The sequence below is a fragment of the Bubalus kerabau genome, chromosome 1 (assembly GCF_029407905.1).
Source record: "Bubalus kerabau isolate K-KA32 ecotype Philippines breed swamp buffalo chromosome 1, PCC_UOA_SB_1v2, whole genome shotgun sequence".
Taxonomy (NCBI): Eukaryota; Metazoa; Chordata; class Mammalia; order Artiodactyla; family Bovidae; genus Bubalus; species Bubalus kerabau.
Genome location: NC_073624.1, coordinates 193730171 through 193756190, shown reverse-complemented (window position 1 = coordinate 193756190; position 26020 = coordinate 193730171). Strand labels below are relative to the sequence as shown.

The following is a 26020-nucleotide window of genomic DNA, read 5'->3' as shown; positions in this document are numbered from 1 at the left end:
TTTAAAGATGTCACGCATATCCACCGGTAATCAGCGTGGCAAGACAGAGCCATTTTCACTTTTAACGCCTGTAACTCAGTCCCAATATGCATTATTGCCTCTTCTAAGGCATCTACTCTCATCTCCAATTTTCTATCTATAACTTCCTGTGTTGCTAGAGTTAAAGAGACATTTTTAGACATGGTATCAACATATTGGGCAGTATGCACTTGTTGACTCAATGATATTGCTGCCGCAGTAACAGAAGTAATTGCTGCTATCAAAGCCGATATTCCTAAAATAAGTAAGCCCACAAATCGCCGTTGTCGCATTAAATCTCGTAGTTGTTGTAACACGGCAAGGCCGTAATTGTCATACCAGTGGCTAGTCACTGTCACAGGTATCATGAGATAGGGTGGGCGTTGTAACACCACAAAAGAGCAAACATTATATTGAGGGTTTAAATAAGATGAGAGCATACATTATTCACAGGTCACTACATTGGGTCCACCAGTTTAAAGTCACATGTACATTAAGTTTTCCAGAATCATTGGTAAAGAGAAAAACATAAGAAGAGGGTAGACAAGCCAAAACAGAATAAGTAGAATTATTTTCTGGTTGGAGTTCGCGCTGCAGCAGCCCTGTCGGTCCCGCCGGGATCTCAATGTTTATCTTGCCTCCCCTTCTGGCGGGCTCCTCTTTTGTGATCGAAGCAATGGGTGAACTGGATGTCTGGGGGTCTGCAACATGGCGAATCAGCCTGTCTAAATTGAAGAATCTGCATTCTGTGGAAAAATACACGCACATCCTCGACCGATAGTTAATAATGGGTCAGGACCCTTCCATTGTCCTGAGAGGAGGTCCTTCCATTTGACTAATGGTTTTGTATTTAATTGCTCCAGGCACCAATGGGAAGCATTTCAGTAATTCCAGCTGAATCAGTATTTAAAATATTTATTATGAAAAGAGCATGTTGCAAGATTTGATGGGGAGAACTATACTTAAACTCCCCTTCTTTTAGTTTTTGAATTTGGATTTTTAATGTTTGATGTGTTCTTTCCACAATGGCTTGTCCCTGTGGGTAATAAGGGATGCCTGTATTATGTTTAATTTGAAACTTTATACAAAATTTCTGAAAAGACTTAGAAGTGTAAGCAGGAGCACTGTCAGTTTTCAGAGCTTTTGGCAGGCCCAAATATGAAAAACAAGTAAAGAGATGTTGTATCACATCTTTACCTGCCTTTCCAGTATGAGCAGTTGTAATAATAACGTGATAAAAGGTATCTACAGTTACATGAACAAAAGACAGTTTTCCAAATGAAGAGACATGAGTTACATCCATTTGCCAGAGTACGTTAGGTTTGAGACCACAGGGATTAACTCCCATAGGTAGACTATTATAAACAGTGGGGCAGTGTAAGCAAGAACGCACAATCTCTCGAGCAGTCTCTCTGGGAATTTGGAATTGATACCTTAAGGCAGTAGCGTATTGATGATGGAGTGAGTGAGAGGCTCTGGCCTCCTCAATCACAGTAGCCACTGTATTTCTGGTTAACAAGTCAGCCAAATCATTAAAGGCATTTAAAGGGCCAGGCAATCCGGAATGAGCCCGAATGTGTCCAATGAAAAATATTTTATTTCTTTTCCAAATTTGTTGCTGTAATTTAGTTAACAAATGAAATATGGTAGTTTTATTTTCAGGCAAAACCGCAGTTTCAATGTGTGGAAACAACCTGACCACATACTGAGAATCAGAGTAAAGATTAAATTCCTCATCTGCAAACATAGCAAAAGCCTCTATGACTGCTGTTATTTTAGCTCTTTTAGCTGAAGTTTTTTGTGTTTTTAAAACTTTTTGGTGATTTTTAGTAACTATGAAGGCTTTACCATTTGCTGACCCATCAGTAAAGGCTATCTGAGCATTTGGAATAGGAGACTGTTTATATCTGACAGGAAAATTAACTGGATGTCTGGATATAAAATTCAGCAAAGCATGTGAAGGTAAATGATGCAAAAATTTGACCAAAATAGTTTCCTATAGCAATCTTCCAATTTTCAAACATTAGAAGAGCATCAAGTTGTTTCTTATTATATGGAATTAGAATTTCTGATGTCTCTTTACCAAATAATTTAATGTTCTGCTTTTTTTCTTTAATATCAAAGTAGCTATCAATCCTGGATGAGAAGCCGCTACTTTTTTAGTTTGAGCGGGAAGATGGACCCACTCTAGGGGGCCGTTTTGCCATAAAACCAATTTTTTGTCTGGCTTCCCCAGTTGCACCTATGGGGGTTTTATGGCAAAGGAATTGTCAAGCAGTTGTCAATTTAATTTTTTAATTTTTTTTAAAATTTACATTTTAACAACATGAATTTAAAGATATGTTAATTTAGGTCTAATGTTTAGTTTAAGTCTCTGTATAAATTTAAATAATAAATGTATAACCTCCTTATCTCATTTTAGTATACAGATATACCTAAATGCAAAATGTATTTATATATGTATTTATATATGGCAACAAGTATAAACTTATTGACATATATATAAATCAATATACTTGAATTAATCGTTATAATTAATATATTAATTAATATATATACTACAGCAATACAACACATACACAGCTAATACCAACCAACACAAACCAATGTACTGCAATAATACATGTCATACATATATAATATAATTATACAGTATATAGAACATATATCATCACAGCACATCAATCTATACCAATTAATATCAGCCACACACACATTATATTACTGCAATATATATTTAATTATACAGTATATATATAATATGCATATATAGTATACATATTTATATACAAATTAATCAAGTATAGATCTATAAATAGAATTAGGTATACCTTTATTATATTTTATTTATACCCATACCTAATTAGGCAAACTGTAATTATGCGAATATATTTATATTATGTATTTATAACATATATAAAGTATTGTTAATTGTACCTCCTGTTGATAACTAAGAAATTGAGAAAACTCCTTCTCTGAATATCTCTTATTTGATATAGCACGTCCCTCCCCCATAGGGTAAAGGGGAGCGTAGGAACTACATAGGGTTGGAAAGTTCCACAGGTATCCTCAAACTTCCAATCTAACATTTTTGAACTTTTAACTACTGTGGGGGCTTGAGGGCAAATGAAACAAAATTTGACTCCTGAAATCTATCAGGGCAACTTGCCAATCATCAGTATTTTGTAAAAGACTTGCAGTTGATCCTTATTGAGTGAAATTATTATATTTGCTACTTGTTTTCTAAAAAGTTTCACACTTTTTCCCTCTTTTTATAATTAATTGTGCCACCGAGCTGGGATAAGATAAAACTATTTTTCTTGGAGTCACTGGTAGATGGAACCAATGGGCCTTTTTGTCACAAGCACCTTGTAGGTGTATGTTTTGTGGCAAGAATAATTTAATCTCATCTTTTGGTAATATTAATCCTAATTAACGGATCATTTAAAGTCTCATCTACTTTAACAAGAGCCGTCTGTCTCATTAGTCAACTTTCTCTTAGAACTGGAATTAGGATTGCTTTTTAAGTAATCAAACAAAGGCTTTAAATCTGCAGTAGTCAGTTTTAAATGTGGGCGTATCTAGTTAATGTCCCCTAATAATTTTTGGAAATCATTTAAAGTTAGTAAACAATCTTCAAATGGGCATTATCAATTTTCAAAACTTTTGGCACCTAAATATGAGAAGCAAGTAAAGAGGTGTTGCACAACATCTTTATAAGCTTCTCCAATTATCGTTTTGTAAACTAAATCTGGTCTATAGCTTTTTATATGACAAGTAACCATCTAACTTTGCTTGAATACTTCTAGCAATGGAGAACTCACTACTCTTCAAGGTTTTAAACGCTCCCTCACCTTTTTCTCTACAGCATTCCCACCCCGCATACCACTTTCTCTAATCCCACCAACTCATTTTCAGTAGTATGTGTTGGCCAGGAGCTGGGTCAGTCTTTCCCAGCAATGTTAAGAGACGTCTGTTCCTGCTTCTAATAGCCCTGAGATTTTATTTTTTTGAATTAAAAGATCTTTTAATGGCCTTGGAGCTATAATTTCTTGCACCCAAAAGGCTAGATCACTAGATCTAAACGCTCTGTGGCTCTTAGCTTGAGAAGTCAAATTTTTTCATGTCTGATAAGGTAAAAGCAAAAACTGTGTTATTTTTTGACTTTTATTAATTTGCAGTTTTAGTAGGCTGTGAGATCAAAACTTTAATTTCTCCAATATAATCAGAATCTACTACACCATGCACCACCGAATTTTTTTTTTTTTTTTTTTTTTTTTTTAAAGAAAGCGAGCTTCGCCCTAGCACAAGTCCTACAATGCCCTCAGGCAGGGGGCCAGCCACTCCCATTGGAATTGGAGTAACCAGCTAGTCAAGGGTTAATATTGTTGCTAAATCCCCTTAAGGTTTTTCTCTTAGCCTGGGTGAGACCCCCCTGAGGGGGTTTTCTCCAAGGAGCACGCTCTGCATATTGTGCAGGCAGTCTGTTTTAAAAGCTCCACTGTTTAAAAACTTTTTCTCTTCCTCAGGTTTAGGCAACACTTTGAGAGGCTTTGGGGGCAAAGTGGGGAACTCTTGGGCCCTGGAAGGCGCAAACGGAGGCGGCGGCGATGGCCTTAAATCAGAAAGTGGTGGATAAGTTTTTTGTTTTTTAAAGGTTTGTGCAGAGCGGGAGGGAGCTCGCCAGGGCACCTGGTCACACCGTCTCTTACTGTCTTTTTCTCTTTCTTCCTGCCTTTCTCACTTTTTTCTCACCCTTCTTTTTTCGCTACCCTTCTTTTTTTCGTTTCTTTCTCTTTACCCTCTTCTCTTTTTTAATAATTTTTTTTTATCTTTTTCTCTGTATCTCCTTTTTTAACTTCCTTTTTCTATCTTGATGCGTTCCCTGATTCCTTCCTTTTCCGTTCCTCTCCTTTTCACTCTTTAGCTCTTTTTCTAGATCTTTTTCTATTTTCTTTCCTTTTTTTTTTTTTTTCCACTTTTTTTTTTTTTTTTTTTGCTTGGGTGAGGCCCCCCGAGGAGTTTTTCTGCAATGAGCAGGCTCTGTATATTGTGTATTCTTTAAAAGCTCCTTTGTTTTAAAAAAAATCTTTTTTATCTTTTTCAGCTTTAGGCAATTGTCTGGGAGACTTTGGATGTAAACTGGGGAATTGTTAGGCCCTGGGAGGTGCAAGCGGAGGTGGGGTAGTTGCCTTAAATCAGAAATTGTTGGATAAATTTTTAAAGGTTTGTGTAGAGGGGGAGGGGGCTCGCCAGGGCGCCCGGCCGCAGTGTCCTGTAAGCCCTCTCCTTCCTCGGGAGGTAGAGCACAGTCTCCCTCCTTTCCTTTGTCAATGGCAGAAAACATGATCTGCGCAGAAGGTGGAGACCCACTACCATCCACCGCTATAGCCTCTCCCATAGCTATCCCACAGCCTCATGACGAGGGTCCAGAACATTTTTAATCATACTTATAGGATAAGTTTTTAGTTGTTTTTTACCTTCACCCAAGTATCTAAATTAACAGTAGCGTCTTTAACAGTTTCACGATTACTTGTATAAAGAGTTGCCATTCTTAGTTTCAGTGTTACCCATGTCAGAAAATTAAGTATAATAGAAGATAAAGCTTTTAGCTTTTAAAAGATCAGGCTTTTCTTTGGCCTTTTAACTTCAGAAACTGTTTTCTCTAAGTCTTCAACACTTTCAACACTTCCCACTCCTCAGCCCTGTCTATCCTACAGGGGGGTCCGCGGCACCCTTGAGTGGGGTCCTAGCCGTCCCGAACATTGGAAGAACAATAGAGCTGATGACCCAGATTGTTCCGGGGGGGGGGGGGGGGACAGAAGGCTGATGACCCAAACTGTTCCGAGGGGGGAGCAGTAGAGCTGATGACCCAAACTGCTCCGTGGGGGAACAAGAGAGCTGATGACCCAGTTGTTCCGAGAACGGGGGAGCAAAAGGGCTGATGACCCTAATTGCAGGGAGCTTACCTTGGAATAGCCTGTCTCGGGCGCCACCTGCCGGGGACCAGCCCCGGCTGATCCAGGGTATTCGAAGGAGAGACGGCTAGGCGAGGGTCAGGGAATAACTGCTTAATTACACTTTAATTAAGGATACAAAGAGTAATAGAATAAGGATAGCTCAGTGAGGAAATTCAGTGGAGAAAAGCGGCTGAAATAAGGATAGCTCAGTAGGAAAATTCAGTGGAGAAAAGAAGCTGAGTGGCTTGGTTTACGCGGAAAATCAATATAACCCGTGACACCAGGTTAGCTCTGACCACGGAGGCCGCAGGCGCCCTCTCGAATAGCGGAAGGTGCCCCACCTTAGACACCTTCTCGAGTGGGTCTTAGAAGCCCAGGCAAATAAATGGTCGCAGAGGATATCCACGCTCCAGATGGACGCTCAGCTGGAATTTGGGAGAGATAGTGACATGGGGAGACCAAGTTTCAGTGAACAAGGCCCGCACTTTATTTTCCAAAGTAGTTTTTATACCTAAAGGTATGCATAGAGGATAATGGGGGAAGGGGTAGAGCCATGCAGCAAGCCAGGCTTTCTTCCTTATCATATGCAAAAGTTCAGGTGATTGACATCATCTTCTGGCCAGGAGGCCTGTTAACATTTTAAGAAACTTATTTTTCTCTAAAGGTGATTATTCCAAAGTCAGGCACCAGCCTTCCAAAAAGCATTGGACAAAGCTGCATTTTACATTTCTATACACCCATTATATCAATCAATACACTGCCAAAGACACAGTAGGTAAGGAGTATGGAGACTTAGCAGCAAACATTGGCCCAACAAGTGAAAAACCCTTCACCAATACAATTTCTAATCAATCTTTTAACTACTCAAAGGAATCTGTGTTTAGGCAGTTTAGAACATCTCCTGCCTCTCACAGTTGGGAGGCTCTGAACAATCACATGTGGCCGGAAAAACCCATTCAGGCAGGCTAGAGGATTTCCAAAGGAGTTTGTAGGTTGAACACTGTCACACCCAGGAATTATTAACTGGAGCCGTAAGCTAACTCTTTTTCCAGAGAGAGGTAGTGGGGGACAGCCCCCCGTAAAGTCAGAGGTGTAGGTGAAAGCACAAAGCAGAAAGTAGGCAGACTCTGGTTTTGGGGGTAGATGCTCGAGAATTTCCAGGGGGACTCCTGAGGCTCGATCCCGCCTTTGCGTATGCCGAGCCTCCTTCCTCATGACCTTTGTCATGGGCGGAGTGCCTCACGCTGGCTCCCAGCAGTGATAGAATTCCAGTTGAGCTATTCCAGATCCTCACTCAATATGCAATATGCCGGCTCCCAGCAGTTTCCTTTGATGTGCAGAAGCTTTTAAGGTTAATTAGGTCCCATTTGTTTATTTTTGCTTTTATTTCCAATATTCTGGGAGGTGGGTCATAGAGGATCCTGCTGTGATGTATGTCAGAGAGTGTTTTGCCTATGTTCTCCTCTAGGAGTTTTATAGTTTCTGGTCTTACGTTTAGATCTTTGAGGTGATGGAGACCAATGAGTGGTAGGAGTGAGGGATTGCTGATTAGATGGAGCGGTCAGGGAAGGCTTCACTGACATGGTAACCTGAGAGCTGAGGAATCATGATGGTGTGGCTGGGATACCGCCAAGGCAAAGCTAGCGGACTGCAGTCATAATGGAATAAACTGAAAACAACGCAGCCCACAGCGGACACACCACTGAGTGTTTAAAGAGATGCAAACTGGCTGGGCCATCCATGGATCAGATCTTACGAGGCTCAGTAGATCCTGGAGGTGAAATTTGGATTTTGTACCCTTCAGAGCATTGGGGAAAAGATGAAAGTAAACTAGAAAATATACCCATTCGGGAATCCATTTTGAAGGAAAGATAGCAAGATAATAAGATTCCCATTAGTTCAGGAATAGGGAGGGAAGAGTGAAGAAATGGATAGAATCAAGGAAGAGTCAGTCCCAGGATTGCAGTTCAAATGTCTAGGCAATTGTGAACTATTTGTTGAGATAAGGAAAACTGAGATTCAAGAAGTGAAAATTAAATATCTTTTGGACATGTTAAGTTTGGTGTGTTAGACATCCAGTTTAAGTAGTAAAATAGGCAGTTGAATGCAGGAATCTGGAGCCCAAAATGTACAGGGAATGGGGCCTAATTAACAAAGCCCTCTGTTATGATGCATATGTATCATGCCTCTTTTTCAAGTTAACATTATAGTCTATCATTTACACTATATAGTTTGTCTATAGCTCTCAATGTGGAACACCCACATTTTGACATTCTCAAAGCATAGCTTATATTCTTTAGTATATGTACATTTGTATATATGTTTTCTATTAATTATATCCTATTTCCCTTATATTATTTTCTTAAAATTTAAGAAATTTATTGGAAACTAGAAAATATACTTATGATTCTGAATATTATAGTGAATATTAATGTTGAATATTAAACTTTGACAATATTAAAACTTTGACAAAATAGTTTATGTTCAGCTCTCAACATGAAGAGAGACATTTTTAAACATTTTAAACATATTTGATAAATATTTATTGAATATTTTTCATTAAATATTAAATATTCTTCATTCAATTTTGTATGCCAAGTTGCATCAGTTGTGTCCGACTCTGTGCAGCCCCATAGATGGCAGGCTCCCTGGTCTCTGGGATTCTCCAGGCAAGAACACTGGAGTGGGTTGCCATTTCCTTCTCCAATGCATGAAAGTGAAAAGTGAAAGTGAAGTCGCTCAGTCGTGTCCGACTCTTAGCAACCCCATGGACTGCAGCCTACCAGGCTCCTCCGCCCATGGGATTTTCCAGGATTTTCCAGAGTACTGGAGTGGGGTGCCACTGCCTTCTCCGTCAATTTTGTATAGATTATACTAAACTTTCTTTTTTTAAAAATTTTTTTATTATTATTATTATTATTTTACTTTACAATATTTAGTAATGTTTAGACAGTCCTGAAGTGAACCCTTAAGTGTTTGCTGTGTTTTTTTGAAGGTAGCAAAATGAAAATGTTGACATTGATGATGTGAGATTTTTTAAGACTTCATTATGAAAGGGAACCTGCTGTACTTTCTCCAAAGAGAATCCATCATTTCTTTCAAGCTTTAAGAGGTTTCCTTCCATGGACAGAGAAGCCTGGCATGCTACAGTCCATAGTGTCACAAAGAATCAAACACAACTGAGCAACTAAAACTTTCACTTCATCATATTTAGATAAGATGTAAGGATAAAGACAATTCAATAGTACTAGAGAATAAAATTCCAATTCTTGTGGTTTAGTCCCTACGTCCTTTCCTACTCTTTGCAACCCTATAGACTGTAGCACGCCAGGCTTCGTTACCCAAGGGGTCTTCAGGCAAGAATACATAGGTGGGTTGCCATTTTCTTCTCTAGGGGATCTTCCCAACCCAGGGTTCGAACCCCCCTCTCATGCATTAGTGGGCAGATTCTTTACCACTCGGTAACTAAATGATGCTGACTTAACCTAGATCTCTTGAACTTGTATATTTGTTTTATCAGTTATGTTTTTAATGGGTCTGAAGACAGTTACAGGCTTTCATTGGCATTACCTTGTCCCTGATTCAGGGCATTACCATTTATTCTTTTCTAATTGAAAAATGAATATTTTTAAAGCATTTGTTCTTTTATTGTGTGTTCATTTTCTTAGTCTCTGTATAACTTCAACTGTTTTACCATCAGGTTTTCCCATTTCACATCTTGTGAAAGATGTAGTTTCTCAAAGCATTAAGCTTTGGAAACTTTTCTTATCCCATGTAGTAGCTTCCAAAGAATGACACTTTAAAATTAATGTGAATTTTAGTTGTTATCAAGATGTTCTGATTTAGTTTCATTGCCATCGTCTTCTTGACAGCACTCAGAATAATTGATTTTATCTCCAAGACCTAGTTGTTTAAAAATATTTAGTATTTTTTAAATTTTTTATTTTCCTCAGATATTTGAAGCATACTTTTACATGAGAGAAAATCAGCTCTCTTTTAAAACCCAGTTTTTCTTTAATAAATCAGAGATGTGTTTATTATTCTCATACTAAATATGAAAGCTTTAGAAAAGTTGGCAAGGAACCAGAACTTTCTTTTCTGCTGAGAAGCTACAAATATAGAAATATGAGGGATTAATATTTAAAAAATAGCTATTAGCAACCTAAATGTTGGTAGAATTAGAAGGGAATTAATGTTTTGGAAAGTTTTAGAACTTTAATATAGTTTTAGAACTATATTAAAGGCTTTTTGTAAATGCATTTTTAATGCTTAGTGATTCATAGTTCATGGGTAGTGGTACATATAAAGCATACATGTCTTTTTCTGTCTTATCTATTATACCTTTGCTGCTGTCATTTCCACTAGAATACATATATCCTTTTTTACTAGATTTCCCCACAAATTTGCTTTATATGGAAAGCCATCAGGTAGTGTGTTGGCTGTGGAATCAAAAGACACAGGCTCAGTTCAAGCTTTTATTGTGTGACTCTCTACTGGTCTCTTCTCTTGGAACCACAGGTCCTGTCTTTATATTTGTTGTCATTGTTCAGTTGCTCAGTAACATCTGACTCTTTGCGACCCCATGGGCTGCAGCATACCAGGCTTCCCTGTCCTTCACAACCTCCCTGGGTTTTCTCAGACTCATGTCCATTGAGTCAGTGATGCCATCCAACCATCTCGTCCACTTTCGTCCCCTTCTCTTCCTGCCTTCAATCTTTCCCAGCATCAGGGTTTTTTTTCCAATGAGTCAGCTCTTCACACCAGGTGGCCAAAGTATTGGAGCTTCAGCTTCAGCATCAGTCCTTCCAATGAATATTCAGGGTTGATATCCTTTGGGATTGACTGTTTTGATCTCCTTGCTGTCCAAGGGACTCCTAAGAGACTTCTCCAGCACCACAGTTCGAAGGTATCAATTTTTCAGTGCTCAGCCTTCTTTATGGTCCACATCCATACATGACTACTTGGAAAAACCACAGCTTTGACTTTTGCCAACAGACCTTTGTTGGCAATAATATCTCTGCATTTTAATATGCTGTCTAGGTTTGTCATAGCTTTTTTTCCAAGGAGGAAGTGTCTTTTAATTTCATGGCTTCAGTCACCATCTGCAGTGATTTTGGAACCCAAGAAAGTAAAGTCTGTCATTCTTTCCATTGTTTCCCCAACTATTTGCCATGAAGTGATGGGACCAGATGCCATGATTTTCATTTTTTTGAATGTTGAGTTTTAAGCCAATTTTTTCACTCTCCTCTTTCACTTTCATCAAGGATTTCTTTAATTCCTCTTTGCTTTCTGACAAAAGGGTGGTGTCAGCTGCATATCTGAGGTTATTGATATTTCTCCCAGCAATCTTGATTCCAGCTTGTGCTTCATCCAACCCGCCAGTACATGATATACTCTGCATATAAGTTAAATAAGCAGGATGGCAATATACAGCCTTGATGTACTCCTTTCCCAATTTGCAATTAGTCTGTTGTTCCATGTCCGGTTTCTAACTGTTGCTTCTTGACCTGCATACAGGTTTTGCAGGAGGCAAGTAAGGTTGTCTGGTATCCCCATCTCTTTAAGACTTTCCTGCAGTTTATTGTGATCCACACAGTCAAAGGCTTTAGTGTAGTCAAAAGTTAATTCATGTTTTTCTGTGACAAACAGGAAAAACCTGAATGAACTTTTTGGCTAACCCAATATAAAATAGATAACAGTACCTACCTCTCCTAATCTGCCCATTGATTCTAATCATCCAGTTATGAGATGTATGTGAAAAAATGTGAAGTGATAAGCCAAACACAAATGGAAGGATATTATTTTTAAACAGGATGTGGTAATGTTTTCCATGAATGTCATTATAAAATTAGAGGAATTTTGTAGTGTTAAAAAATATTTGGCCTTTGAATAATAAAAACCATGCAACATTGATTGCAAAAATCAATTTAGACCATTATTATTTTAAAATAAAGCTTTACTAATGTTAAAATGTTAACAGGTTTATGTTGCGCTTGTCACACAAAACATTAGAAATAAAAATACAAAATCGGAAACCCTGAAAATATTATACCTGTTTCCTCTTGGGGTATATCCTGCTGTTACTATAAACATGGTGTATTAGTCGGTTTTCCTACCTCCCATATTGATTTAACATTTTAAAATTTATATTCAAGATTATTTATTTTACTATTTATTTTCTATTTTCCACATTGCCTCTTCCTTTAATAATCTGTTTCTAATGTCCATGCTATGGACATATGAAGTCAAGGTCAGAAATTGTGGATCTCTGCCTTTCTAGTAAGGCTTACCAGAAAATACAAGATTCTTTAGCAAAGTATTAGCAGCCTGAATTTTCCAGCAGATGATTTTATTCCCAATGAAAGAAAGACAATGAATTTAAATAAAAAAAAGGGTTCTAAGTCCATCTTTTCCGTTAATTCATCATGTGGCATCAGGCAAATCATTTAATTTCTTTGCACCTTGGAGTTGGGGAGCTTCACATTCAAGCCTGTCTTCCCTGTCTTATAAGCTCTGTGATCATAGGTGAATTGTTCAGCTTCTCTAAGCAGTCCCCACACCAGTTTTTTCATCTACAGGATGAGTATAATAACAATTACATCCAAAGCTGACATAAGTATTAATGAGACAGATATAGAAGTACAAATGGAGACAGATGGGCCATAATGATGGAGTCTCCTGGAAGAGGAGACGGCCTTCTCCAAAGAGGCCTCATGAGATGTTTTTGTTATTGTAACAAATGTGCCAAAGTTGTTCTAGTCTCCAGCCTGACAGGTTCGCAATCGCATCTATCAGCCCGTATCTCTATATTAGACTCATATAAATCAGGCTCAGGAATGCCAGTTTATAGCTTTAAATTGGCTCTATTGCTGGGATCTTCCTCAGTCTTCCTGACCTCTAAATGGTAGCATGTCCAGAACTCTCGGTCAAGCCTTTCCCTTCTCCCTCTCCCTGAACGTGTTCCCAGCTGAAAATACCATCTACAACTTAACTCTCAAAAGTGTATCTGCAGCTCTGTCATTAATCTTCCTTGCAGCTTCTCTTTTTCTCACACCTCCACGAGCACATCCTGCAGTTTCAATGTTTAAATATATCCAGACTCAAACCTCGTCTTACTGCCCTGCTGCTCTCATCTTGCATTGGCACAACTTCTCCCCCCAAATCCCAGAAATGGCCTCTTCTGAACTCCATTTTGCCCTTCTAACTTCGATTCTTACGTAGCAGTTGGAATGATTCTGTTAAAATGTAAATCAGATTATGTTACTTCACTATTCAAATCCCTCTGATAGTTTTCCTGGAGGAAAATCCAGATGCCCTTAGCATGGGGCCATACAGCTCTGTGGGATCTGCTTGCCCTGCTAGGATCCCCCACCCCCACCCCGACACACACTCTGCTTGTTTCATCCACCCCAGCCTCAGTGGCCTCCTAGCTTTTTCTTCAATGCACCAGGACTCTCAGTTCCTCCCCTTGAATGTTCCCCCAGATATTTGCATGTCTCACTCTCTGGCTATTCAGATCCCTCCTCCTCCTCCTCAGAGAGGGCTTCTCTGGCCACAACCCATATTCATGTCTGGTACAAGTCACCTTCCCAACTCACGTGGACCCCACACTCAAAACCGGGTTGTAATTTTGAGACTGATGATGTCACAGGTGCACTAAGAGAATGTGAATGGATTTATTACTCACATAATGTGACTTTCTGGGGAGAGGAAGATAGGGGCCCAAGCAGGTCAAAAACTGACTTGAGATAGCGGAGGAAAGAGACCAGTTCAGCTTTTATTGTGCTAAGAGGCTGGCCCTAGGGTGAGGGACCTTGTGCACATAGGGTTGCTCAAGTGCTTTGAACTTCCTGTTGCTGCCAAAGGAAGGAGCCCTGGCCATTCTCAATAGTTTGCACAGATTTAGGGCAGAAGAGGAAGGGGGATGGGGGTGGTTTGAAAGCTCTCCATAGTCAACCATGAAGAATGGAGTCAGGCTCTTCAGTACAGTCTCCTAGTTCTCTTTCACTGCCTTATTTTCCTCATAAAACTGATCACCTCGTTATATATTTCATAGATAATTTTTATTTGTTGTCATTTAATCTCCCCACCCTCACTATTATATAAGTTCCAGGAAAGCAGGAGGTTTATCATTTTTATCTATACTTATATCCTCAGTACTCAAAATGGTGCCTGACATCGTAGTGCTCAATAAAAATTAGTTGTATTATTTTTAAAAATAAAGTAACAAATATGAGAAGACCAGTTGCTGGGACATACAAGTGTTCATGATCGGCACAGCCTTTGCCTAGTCCCAGACCTGAAAGGGAAGCTCAATTGCCATGAGAAAGTCAGAGTTCCTGGGGAGGACAGAGTCCAGGGAGAGTTCAGAAAAATCACAGTCGGCATTATTGCCTAAAGGGCCTGAGGCCATTGCTGCGCTCAGCAGAAATTATCCTGCATTTTTCAGAACATTCGTTAGTGACTCATGGCAGTGTGGCTCAGGTGAACTTTTTCTGGGTCTCCAGGGAGGATCATCCTCCCTTTTAGGTGAGTGAACTCAGTCATTTGGGTTAGAGGTGAGTCTTGTCACCTCCTGGAGCTGGTCTTTCTCTACAAAGCCACTTTGCAGCGCCGCTGGTCTGAAGCATTGCTTTCCTCCCATTCTCAGTTCTCCCAGTGCTGCCAGGATAGAAAGCACCTGTGCAGAGTGGTCTACAAATGGTAATCTTGATTACTTATTATTTTCTAGAAAATGAGTGGAGATAAGCCCACTAGGTGTCACGGTGTGATTGGAAGGACTGATGCTAAAGCTGAAGCTCCCTTGATGCAAAGAGCCAATTTATTGGAAAAGACTCTGATGCTGGGAAAGATCAAGAGCAGAAGGAGAAGGGGGTGACAGAGGATGAGATAGTTGAATGGCATCACCGACTCAATGGACATGAGTTTAAGCAAACTCCGGGAGATAGTGAAGGACAGGGAAGCCTGGCATGCTGCAGTCGATGGAGCTGCAAAGAGGAGGACTTAGGGACCAAACAACAATGTGTTACAGCTTTTTGTGGTAACACTTGCAGTCCCAGAGGTCTTTTTTTACTGTTATTTATGATGTAGATTGATTTGTTGAACTGATGACTGTCATCTCTGAAATCGTGGCTTGCCCATACCCATGACGTTTAGGGGCAGCTGAGCCTATACTGTCTTAGCAATAGGGGACTCTGCTTTCAAATCCTCTTAGGTCCTTTCTGGAAAGAGTCCCCTGGCCTCTCCCCTCCACCATTCCTTTCCTGCTTCAGTATAAAATCTGCTCTTTTGTGCCTGTTTTCTTGTCAACAGGATTCTCTCTTACCCTGTTTGAACTTAAGTTTCTTTGTCCGTTTTCTGTGACACCCACTGGGCTTGCTGTCTGTATTTTTCCAGTGTGTAGTAGTAGAGTGTCCATGAAAGAAGCAAACTGTTGGAATGTTATAGTCATTCTTCTTATTACAGGGATGTGTGGGTGTGATACTTGTATATGTGTAATTACAGTGGGTTTTGGAGAAAAGAGGTCTTCTGTTAAATAGAATCAAGATGGAAGAATTGTAATCCCTAACACAAGTTGTATGTTTTTGATGATCCTTTACGAATTACACCATACTTTTGTTTTGTCCCTTAAGTCATTGCTTATCCAGGGCTAAAAGGCAGAAAAGATTTGCCCCTTTGTTTTCACTGTGAGTTTTTTTTTTTCTTTTGTCTCTCCATCTATCAACAGTCTTTGTCTCCTGAGAAATCAGGGTTGATACACAAAATTACCTATATTAAAACAGAGCCTCCAGAGTTTCACTTTTCATAAGTATATAAAGAGGCTATTCAGCCCGGGTGTGTTGTAGAGTCACTGAATAGGATTAAGCACGTGGTCTGGAAGAAGGAGGCTTTGTTTCTAAGAGGCATTGTTAGAGACCTGTATATTTCAGCACAGGAATAAATCTGTGACTGGTAGGAGGTAATTGCAGTTTAGCCACTCCCTCAAATACAGAAGCTCAACAGACACTCCTGGAAAACAGCTCCCAGAGGATATTTTGAAGAAACAAGAGCCTTGGTACAAAGTACTGTGAGTCCTCCACTGCTATGGGCACATCGTTGTGAGGCGGCACTGAAGCCAGAGGGCAACCACCTACTGCAAACTGTGACCCTGGAATGTCGGCATTGAAAGCTCTGATCCATTGAACAAGTTCTCTCTTAAATTTCAAATGGGATAAAATGTGTCTGTTCTGTGTACAATGAAGTGGCTTACTCTGTGTGTGCACCAGTGTGTAAACACTTGAGCCCTTACTGCTAAATTAGAATTTCCTTTTTTTATTACTATTAAATAGTTTTATGTATTTATTTATCTTTGGCTGTGCTTGGTCTCTGTTGCTGCGAGGGCCGTTCTCTAGTTGTGGAGAATGGGGCCTGGTCTCTAGTTGTGGTATGAGGGCTTCTCTTTGCAGTGGCTTCTCTGGTTGCGGAGCACAGGCTGTTGGGTTCTTCAGCAGTTTGGGCTCCCAGGCTCTAGAGCACAGTCTCAATAGTTGCGGCACACGGGAATAGTTTCCCCACAGCATGTAGGATCTTCCCAGATTAGGGATCAAACTCGTGTCTCCTGCATTGTTAGGCAGATTCTTTACCACTAAGCCACCAGGGAAGCCCAGACACCCAGGTTTCAATTATTTTCTATTACTAAAATCATGGGGAAAGGCTTGGGAAAATAGAGCAAGAGCTGTTGAGAGGTTTTGAGCTGGTTTTCTCCCTGCTCCCCTTCTTTCTTTCCTTCTTTCCGTTCCTCCTTCCTTCCTTCCCTCTCTGCCCACGGAGCACGTAGGCTTTGATGAATTCACATTCTATCTCTGTTTATTTGATGTTTGACTTTGGACCTGAACTTCATTATCCCAGTGTGCAAAATGGGGATAATGCTTCTTATTTCGTAGAGTTGTCATGGTGATTAAAATGAGATAATATAATAACCTGGTCACGGGGTACAGACATACTCCCTTGCTTCTTCTGACACGACTGCAGGCTTGTCTTTCATTCCCGTCCCACACTGTCCAGATTTCTGCTTTGCCCTCTTTCTTGGACTCTCTCTCTGTCTTGGTTTCTGATCGTAAGTCTCTCTATTTGCATGCGTCTCGCTCTGTGTGCCTGCACGCTGATGCCTCTGTGTGCAGCTGTGCGTCTCTGTGTATGTGCTTCTCTCTGTCTTCCAGGATATCTGTGTCTAGTTTATATCTTTTTTTTTTGGCTTTGTGTGTGTGTGCATGTGTATTTGTGAGAGAGAAAACACCCCTCTGTGTGCATGCGTCTTTGTCACCATCTCTCACTCTGTGTTGTGGATCTCTGTGCTGTGTGACTGTGTCTCACTTTACACCCCTGCGTGCACATGTGTGTGTGTGTGTGTCTTCAACTGTCTTGAGTATCTCTGTGTTTCTGTCACATGCAGATGGGTCTCTTTCTGCCTCTGCATATGTCACTGTGTCCATGTTTCTGTGTTGCTCTATTTCGCTCTGTTTCTTTTTTTTTTCATATTCTCTCTCTCTAACTTTTACTCTCTGCCTTTCCTCTTCCATCTGTCTCTTTGTCTCTGCCACTCTGTGTCTTTCTTTTGTGTATGTGCCTATGTAGGTGCTATGTGTTCATTTGTTCATTTAATTGTGCTTATATTTATGCATGCTTTCCTCATCCTGTTCCCAACACAGCCTAGATATCCAGTGACATTTAGGTAGTAACCTCATAACTCAGGAAGAAGGGAAAGGAATTGGAATTTTTCCTAAAAGAAGTCTTTAAGAGACTTTTAGACAGAGAGGAACTTCTTTAAATTATAGATGGGCATTAGGAAGAAAGACTTCCCAGGTAACACTAGTGGTAAAGAACCTGCCTGCCAGTGCAGGAGATGCAAAAGACAAGGGTTCAATCTCTGGGTTGGGAAGATCCCTTGGAGGAGGGCATGGTAACCCATTCCTGTATTCTTGCCTGGAGAATCCCATGGACAGAGGAGCCTGGTGGGCTGCAGTCATGGGGTTGCAAAAAAGAGTCAGACCCAACTGAAGCGACTTGGCACGCATGCATTAGGAAGATTTGGTTACATTTTAGATGATTTACCACTGATTTCACAAATCACCTTCAAAAAGGACACACATGAGATTAAGTGTGATTCACAACCTCAGACCCTGCTCTCAATTTCCATATCAGTTCAGTTCAGTTGCTCAGTTGTGTCCAACTCTTTGCGACCCTGTGGACCGTAGCACGCCAGACTTCCCTGTCCATCACCAACTCCCAGAGCTTGCTCAAACTCATGTCCATCGAGTTGATGCCATCCAAACATCTCATCCTCTGTCATCCCCTTCTCCTTCTGCCTTCAATCTTACCAGCATCAGGGTCTTTTCCAACAAGTCAGTTCTTAGCATCAGGTGGCCAAAGTATTGGAGCTTAAGCTTCAGCATCAGTCCTTCCAATGAATATTCAGGGCTGATATCCTTTAGGATTGACTGATTTGATCTCCTTGCAGTCCAAGGGACTCTGAAGAGTCTCAATTTTCATATATGCCAGAGTATGCTTGAAGTCTCCCTTTACCAATCTTGATAATTTTTTCTTCTGCACATTTGTCTTTTTGCTGACCCTCCTTTACCATTTCTCTGACCATATAGTGGGTTCCTCCTCTTATCATCTTTTATCTGGATCATTTCAACTGCTGTCTGCAGCAAAACTCTCAGTCCATCATGCCACTGGTGCCAGCTTACTGTTGTTATTACCTCAGGCTCTGCTTGATACCTTCCCTTGGCTTCCAGTCATCTTGCAGGGTCACCAAGAGAGCTTCCCAACATCACTAGGTGGGTAGGATTTTTCCAAGGCTCATCTGAACAACCTTTTGCCCACCAACCAATGTGCTTGTATACATAAGAAACTCTTCACCTGCTTTACAAATAAAACCAGCTCCCCTTTATTTCCAATAAGATACAGCCCTTCTTTTAGGAAGAAAACATAGAATGAATCTGGATGAAAGGCTTAATGAGCTAATTTGTAGCACCAGTGTGTTGTCCAGTTTACCAGGTGGTGTTTGCTATGTGTTAACATTAAGTTGTTGCTTTTCTCACTTTGTGTATAATTTAGGGCAGAGGTCAATAAGCTTTTTCCATAAAGCACCAGATTAGTAATTATTTTAGGATTTGTGGATTATGCTGTCTGGCACAACTACTTAGTTCTGCAGCTATATTGCAAAAGCAGGGTAGACAATTCAAATAAATGGGTATGATTCTGTCCTAATAAAACTTTATTGACTAAAAGAGGAAGTAGGCTGGATTTAGCCCCAGGTAACCCTTGATAACATCTTGATGGCATTTATGATAACATCTCCCTGGGTATTATATATCTTTAAAGCTTCCACTCCTATGTAAACTAGTCTTTTAAAAGCTTCTGTTTCTCTTCTCCCCTCACATCTCCATATATGTGTATACATGTGATTTTGTGTGGGCATATGCCAAATACAATTATATAGTTTGGTCTTGCTCCAGAGCTTCATATATTTTTATATCATTATTATACATAAAAGAATAATATTATTTTCATTTATATATTTCCATGCTCATGATTTTAATCAGTTAAACAAAAATCTGAATAATATCATTGAAACTTTAGATTATATCTCAATAAACTGTAAAATAACTGTAATGTATATACCTTATGTTAATTATGTTATTTGTATTTTACTCTTAGGAGTATATGCATACCAGCAACAAAGGAAATATTCATTCTCTTTTTTCCCACAACACTAAATAATGAATCTGTTGACCTTTCTTCATACCCCTCAAAGCATGATCTTCTGGGTTTTCTTTTAAAGGAAAGAAAAGTAGAATAAATTTTTAAACACTTTAAATAAATACATATCTGAAGAGTTAAATATGTGAATTTAATATTTCTGGACAAAGGCCTTATCCTAGTTTTGGTGATTTTATTTTCTATATCATTGAATGACTCTGAATGAATATTCTTATTTATTAATAGTAAGCTTATACAGCTATAGACCACACAGGTTAAAATCTATGTAATTGGGTTTGCAAACAACCTTCTTACTGGTTTTCCAGAGTATGCCAGATCATTTTATAATTAATGATACTTGCTAAAACTCATCTCTTACCTGAAAAGCATCCAGGAGTCATGCTGTACGAAAGATTGTTCTCTGTTAAAGCAGAATAAATCCTAAGATTTGCAGGACTACTATTTTATATACGAAGATGGCAGTGAAAAATCCTTAAGCTGGTTCCATGCCAGGTGGGCAGTATTGGGCATGCCCATGGGAGGAAGAACCAGGACAGAATTGCTCCTGATTGTATTTAGTGGTAGAGAAGAATCCTCTGTCTTGGAAGAAGCTACTGTGATTGAGTGATGTTTTTGTTTGTTCATTGTGTTTCGTTTATCAGTGGAATATTTACCTTAAGAGTTTAAAGGCCTAACGAAATCAGCAAGTCAGATTCTGATGTATCCACAGCCCTTGGCTCTTATTTTATTTTTTTAATTTGATTTTTATTTTACTAAACTAGTACTTCTACAATTTTAAAAAAAATCAGATAGTACTCTCAAGAGAAAACAGTACCCAATGCTGTCAATACTTGATCTCTAGAGGTAAATGTATTTAATTATTTTAAGATATTTTGATTATTATTTACTTCCATGTTTCTTTTTTTTAATAATTTTATTTATTTATTTATTTTTGGCTGTGCTGGGTCTCCACTGCTGCACAAGCTTTTCTCTAGTTGTGGCGAGCAGGGGCTACTCTCTAGTGTGGTGCGTGGGCTTCTCATCGCAGCGGCTTCTCTTGGGAACATGGGCTCTAGGGCACCTGGGCTTCCGTAGTTGCAGCGTGTGGTTCAGTAGTTGTGGCTCCAAGGCCCTAGAGCACAGGCTCAATAACTGTGGCACAGGGCTCAGTTGCTCTGCGCAAGTGGGATCTTCCTGAATCAGGGATCTAGCCCATGTTCCCTGCATTGGCAGGAGGATTCTTTACCACTGCGCCACCAGGGAAGCCCCTACTTCTATATTTCTTAATAAAACATGTATGTTACTACTTCTTGATTTTTCAGTTTTAGCGGTCATCTGCTGCCCTTCCTACTCACAGTCATTCACGCACACATATGTTTCTTCTCCCTCTGTGGCACCAATCTAATTATATTAATGTTTTAAATATGTTTTAAAATATGCTGATGATTAGTTGTTTTCATTTTAAAAAGTCATATATAGTTTGTTCATAGCATATATACAATGTAATTAAAATATAATGATAATTTTTAGCTTTTTATCCCTGATGCTAATTGACTTCTAAAATTTTGTTTTCTAAATGCCTGTTACTAATTCATCTCAAAACTTTCCATTATAGCTGAAATTTCTGAACATGATTTAATAACACTTCAAGTATTTTTAATCAATTTTATTCATTTTTTCTTGAAGATATTCCCCTAGGTATCATAAAAAATCAGTCATTGTTCTACCGAATGTAAACAGTATTCTAATTTCTACCTCTGCAGATTAGTTTGGCTCTGAGATCTCACCACTTAATATTCAGGCTTGCACTGAATCTACTGTTTTCAATAGATTCCTACACCTGAAATGGTATCTGGCTGGCCTTCTTCAGAGAGTAAGTCTCCAGTATTTGACCAATGTGCAGAGGGCAAACACCCAGATACATTGTCTGTATTAGGATGTCTCCGAGTGCAACTGCTTCCTCCACAAATTTGCAACCAAGATTTCTGCCTTCCTCATGTTTTTTTGTTTTTTGTTTTGATGCTTTGTTGACACACTCTGGGGTGTGTATTGTGTTCCCAAATGCAGGCTTAGAGTTCAAACTTATCCACTCTGCTTAGTCACATGCCTCTTATCTCTTCACTTTTCAGGTTGAGAAATTACCTTTCCCATTCTCTGTGTTCTTTAAAGTTAATAGATTAAAATCTCCTTTAAGACTGAGAAGGAACTGAGATAAAGAATGTTCATTGGGCCATTTTTAATTGTGTCAGGGACATTGTGTTTTCTATCTTATTATTATTGCTGACTTATTATTATTTCTTGTTATTTTATATTACTTTTGTAAGGATAATGGTACATCAGAGGGAATCATGGTTTTACCATGACTAAGCTGATATTATATCCTTACTGTAACTTTTTAATTGAGGTATAATGAGAAAAAACATATTAGTTTTAGGGATGCAATATAATGATTCAGTATATTTATGTATTGCAAATTGATCACCAGTGTAAGTCTAATTAACATTCAAGACCATACATAGTTTCAAATTTTCTTTTCCTTGTGATAAGAACTTTAAGATTTACAGTGGCCCTTGAATAACATGGATTTGAACTGCAAAGGTCCACTTATTTGGAGATTTTTTTCAGTAGTAAATATCATAGTATTACATGATCTGCTGTTGTTGAATCTGGGAATGTGGAACTGATGATACTAAGGACCAGCTAGAAGTTATGCTTGGATTTTCTACTGCATGGTGGGTCCTTATCCTTAATCCCTTGTTGTCTAAGAGTCAACTCTGGTGCCTCAGACGGTAAAGCATCTGCCTACAATGCGGGAGATCCGGGTTCAATCCCTGATTCAGGAAGATCTCCTGGAGAAGAAATGGCAACCCACTCCAGTATTCTTGCTTGGAAAATCCCATGGATGGAGGAACCTGGTAGGCTGCAATCCATGGGATCACAAAGAGTCGAACATGACTGAACAACTTCACTTTCTACTCTCTTAGCAACTTTCAAATATGCAATTCAGTATTGTTAATTATAGTCACCACACTGTGTTGTGCATCCCCAGGACTTGCTTATTTTATGACTAGAGATGTGTACATTTTGACCCCCTTCACCCGTTTTTGCTCACTCCTTACCCTGCCCCTGGCAACCACCAATATGTTTTCTGTTTAGGGTTTTGGGGTTTTGTTTTTGCTGCTGTTTGTTTGTTTTTCAGATGCCACATATATATGAGATCATACAGTATTTATCTTTCTGTGTCTGACTTATTTCACTTAGCATAATGCCCTCAAAGTCCATCTATGTTGGTAAGATTTCATTCTTCTTTGTGATGGAATAATATTCACTTGTATCTATATCACATTTTCTTCATCCATCTGTTGATGGGCATTAGGGTCTTCCATGTCTTGGCTTTTGTAAATAATGCCGCAGTGAATATTTGTTATTGCTCTTCAGTAGCCATTCATGTCGGACTCTTTGCAACCCTGTGGACTGCAGCATGCCAGGCTTTCTTGTCCTTCACTCTCTCCTTGAGTTGTGTCCATTGAGTCAGTGATGCCATCCAACCGTCTCATCCCCTGTCGCCCCCTTGTCCTCTTGCCTTCAACCTTTCTCAGCATCAGTGTCTTTTCCAATGAGCTGGCTCTTATCAGGTGGCCAAACTATTGGAGCTTCAGCTTCAGCATCAGTCTTTCCAATGAATATTCAGAGTTGATTTCCTTTAGGATTGACTGGTTTGATCTCCTTGCTGTCCAAGGGACTCTCGAGAGTCTTCTTCATTCAGCACCACAGTTTGACACTCAGCCTTCTTTATGTTCCACCTCTCACATCCATACATGATTACTGGAAAAACCATAGCTTTGACTATATAGACCTTTGTCAGCAAAGTTTCTTTGTCTCTGCTTTTTAAAATGCTGTCCAGGTTTGTCATAGCTTTTCTTCCAAGAAGCAAGCATCTTTTAATTTCATGGCTGCAGTTACTGTCTACAGTGATTTTGAAGCCCAAGAAAATAAAATCTGTCACTGTTTCCATTTTTTCCCCATCTTCATGGGGTGCACTTTATTGGATCACATGGTAGTTCTGTTTTTAAATTTTTGAGGAACCTCCATTCTGGTAAGGAAGAAAATATGTATCAGGGAAAATAAGACTTCAGCATCTCAAATTTAGGAAGAGATTTTCCCAGATATAGGAAAATAAAAGCTGTATTACTCTGGGCCAGTGTTAGCTCATTAGCTATGGGACCCAGTTATGCCACGGACTTACATGAATTTTTTTACTCCTTTCCATATACAACTTACTTCTGGATTGTTGCCATTTAAGTAATAGCAATGACAGAAAGAATTGGGAATTGAAATTAATAAATTAAGAGGAAAATGTTTTCTTCTAACAGAGGGAAGGAGAAAAGGATCATCGGGTGCGTTTGGCAATTGGAAATGGAGCACGCAGTGATGTATGGAGAGAATTCTTAGACAGATTTGGAAATATTAAGATGTGTGAGTTTTATGGAGCTACTGAAGGAAACATTAACTTCATGAATCACACCGGGAAAATTGGATCAGTCGGGAGAGCGACTTTCTTCCACAAAGTAAGTACAATAAAAAAGAGATATATTGAGATCTGCTAATCTCTCTTCTAGACTTTATACTGTAACTTATAGTAAATACTATCACTTTTTTAAAAAAAAATTAAGAACTCCTCTAAATAACATAGTTGCCTCTAGGTAAACTGTGGTGCCATAGATTATGAAAACCTTGCCTATCTCCCATCTTTTCCCTCTGTAATATGGGGATAATGATAGTTCTTTTGCTCAGCTTTCAAATTTCGTGATAAAATGTATAAACAGAAAGCACAGGTCCTGATATATATTAATTTGATTCTTTTCATTTTCTGTGTTTTCCATCCACAATTTCTACTGTCATTCATTTTTATATCACTCAAAAATTATATGTAGGCTTCTAATATATAGTTTCCTTAAAAACTATGCCAAGATATTACTAACATTTTAAAAGTAGCCAAGGAATTACCTTCTTAGGAGTAAAACACAGCTGATTTCGCAATAGCAACCATGGAAGACAAAATATAGTGGACAGATACCTTCATCTTGCTTGGAGAAAATAATTATCAAATAGAATTTATATTCAATAATAATATTTTTAAAGAATAAAAATGAAAATTTGAAATAAGCAAATCCTCAAGGGGAAATAAGCAAATCCAGAATCACAGTAGAATATTTTATCTCTTTGATAGAACATGCAAAAATTTTTTCAATGATATAATGTATTAAATAATACAATAAAGAAACTACTTGCACTGATGAACATATATAGGACACTGAATTTTAAAACTGCTGAATATCCATTATTTTTAAGCATTTGCAAAACATTCACAAAGATTACAGGACCACTTAGTGAATTCCAGCAAATTTCATAGGATCAAATATATATGGATTATGTTCTCTGATAACAGCTTAATTAAGATAGAAATGTTCAAAATAACAGCTAGATCTTTTCCTAAATATTTGAAAATAAAGCATCTCTAAATATCTATAAGTCAAAGAAAAATTATAATAGAAAAATAAAAATAGAAAATAATTTAAGCCAAATGATAATTAAAATGTTACATTGAAGAATAAGAATAATAACTGAAGAGTAACTGAAAATTAGTGAGCTAAATATCCATTTTTATAAGTTAATTTTTAAAAACAGCTAAAACAAACTCAAAGAATATAAAAGGAAGGAAATGATAAAGAGCATAATTTAAAGAAGTTGAAAAGAAGCATTTAGTGAGTATCAAAAGAGATAAAAGTGTAATTTTTAAAAGTAAAGAAATAGATTCAAAGCTGGTATTAATTGCTCTGATATTTGAAACTTAAATAAGGTACAAACTGTTTTTATAAATATGTTCTTTGGGATTGTGAAGGTCTTATTGACATTCTAGAAATTCATGTGAATTGTGAACAAATATAATTGGTGGAATAATAAGTGCTGATATTATCAAGTACTACATTCTTTATGATTAGTTTTCTCAGTGGATTGCACTGGTTCCATTAAAAATTTGCTATTAATATTAAATATTTTTGGTGAAGCTGAGTCATTCCTAAGTAATTATGTAGTAGGAATACAATGAAGCTTGACTTCGTTGTAATTTTCTAATATATTAAAGTCCCTGTCAGACTGTTATAATGCATAATACAGGAAGTTATGATTGTCTCCAGTTTATTTGGAAAAACTTCTGATTTTTTTTTTTCAGTTTGGAAATGGAAGAAAAAAAGTGCCTAATGTCATATGAATTCTAGTCTTTTATCATTCATTTGCAT

At 38.5% G+C, this 26020-nt stretch overlaps 1 protein-coding gene across 1 annotated transcript in view; it reads left to right on the top strand.

Moving 5' to 3' along the window:
- SLC27A6 (solute carrier family 27 member 6) overlaps positions 1-26020 on the top strand; it is a 90967-nt gene that overhangs the window by 36890 nt on the left and 28057 nt on the right. Inside the window, exon 5 of the mRNA XM_055548421.1 lies at positions 24095-24289. Coding sequence (XP_055404396.1) covers positions 24095-24289 — 195 coding nt within the window. The remainder of the gene's footprint in view (positions 1-24094; positions 24290-26020) is intronic.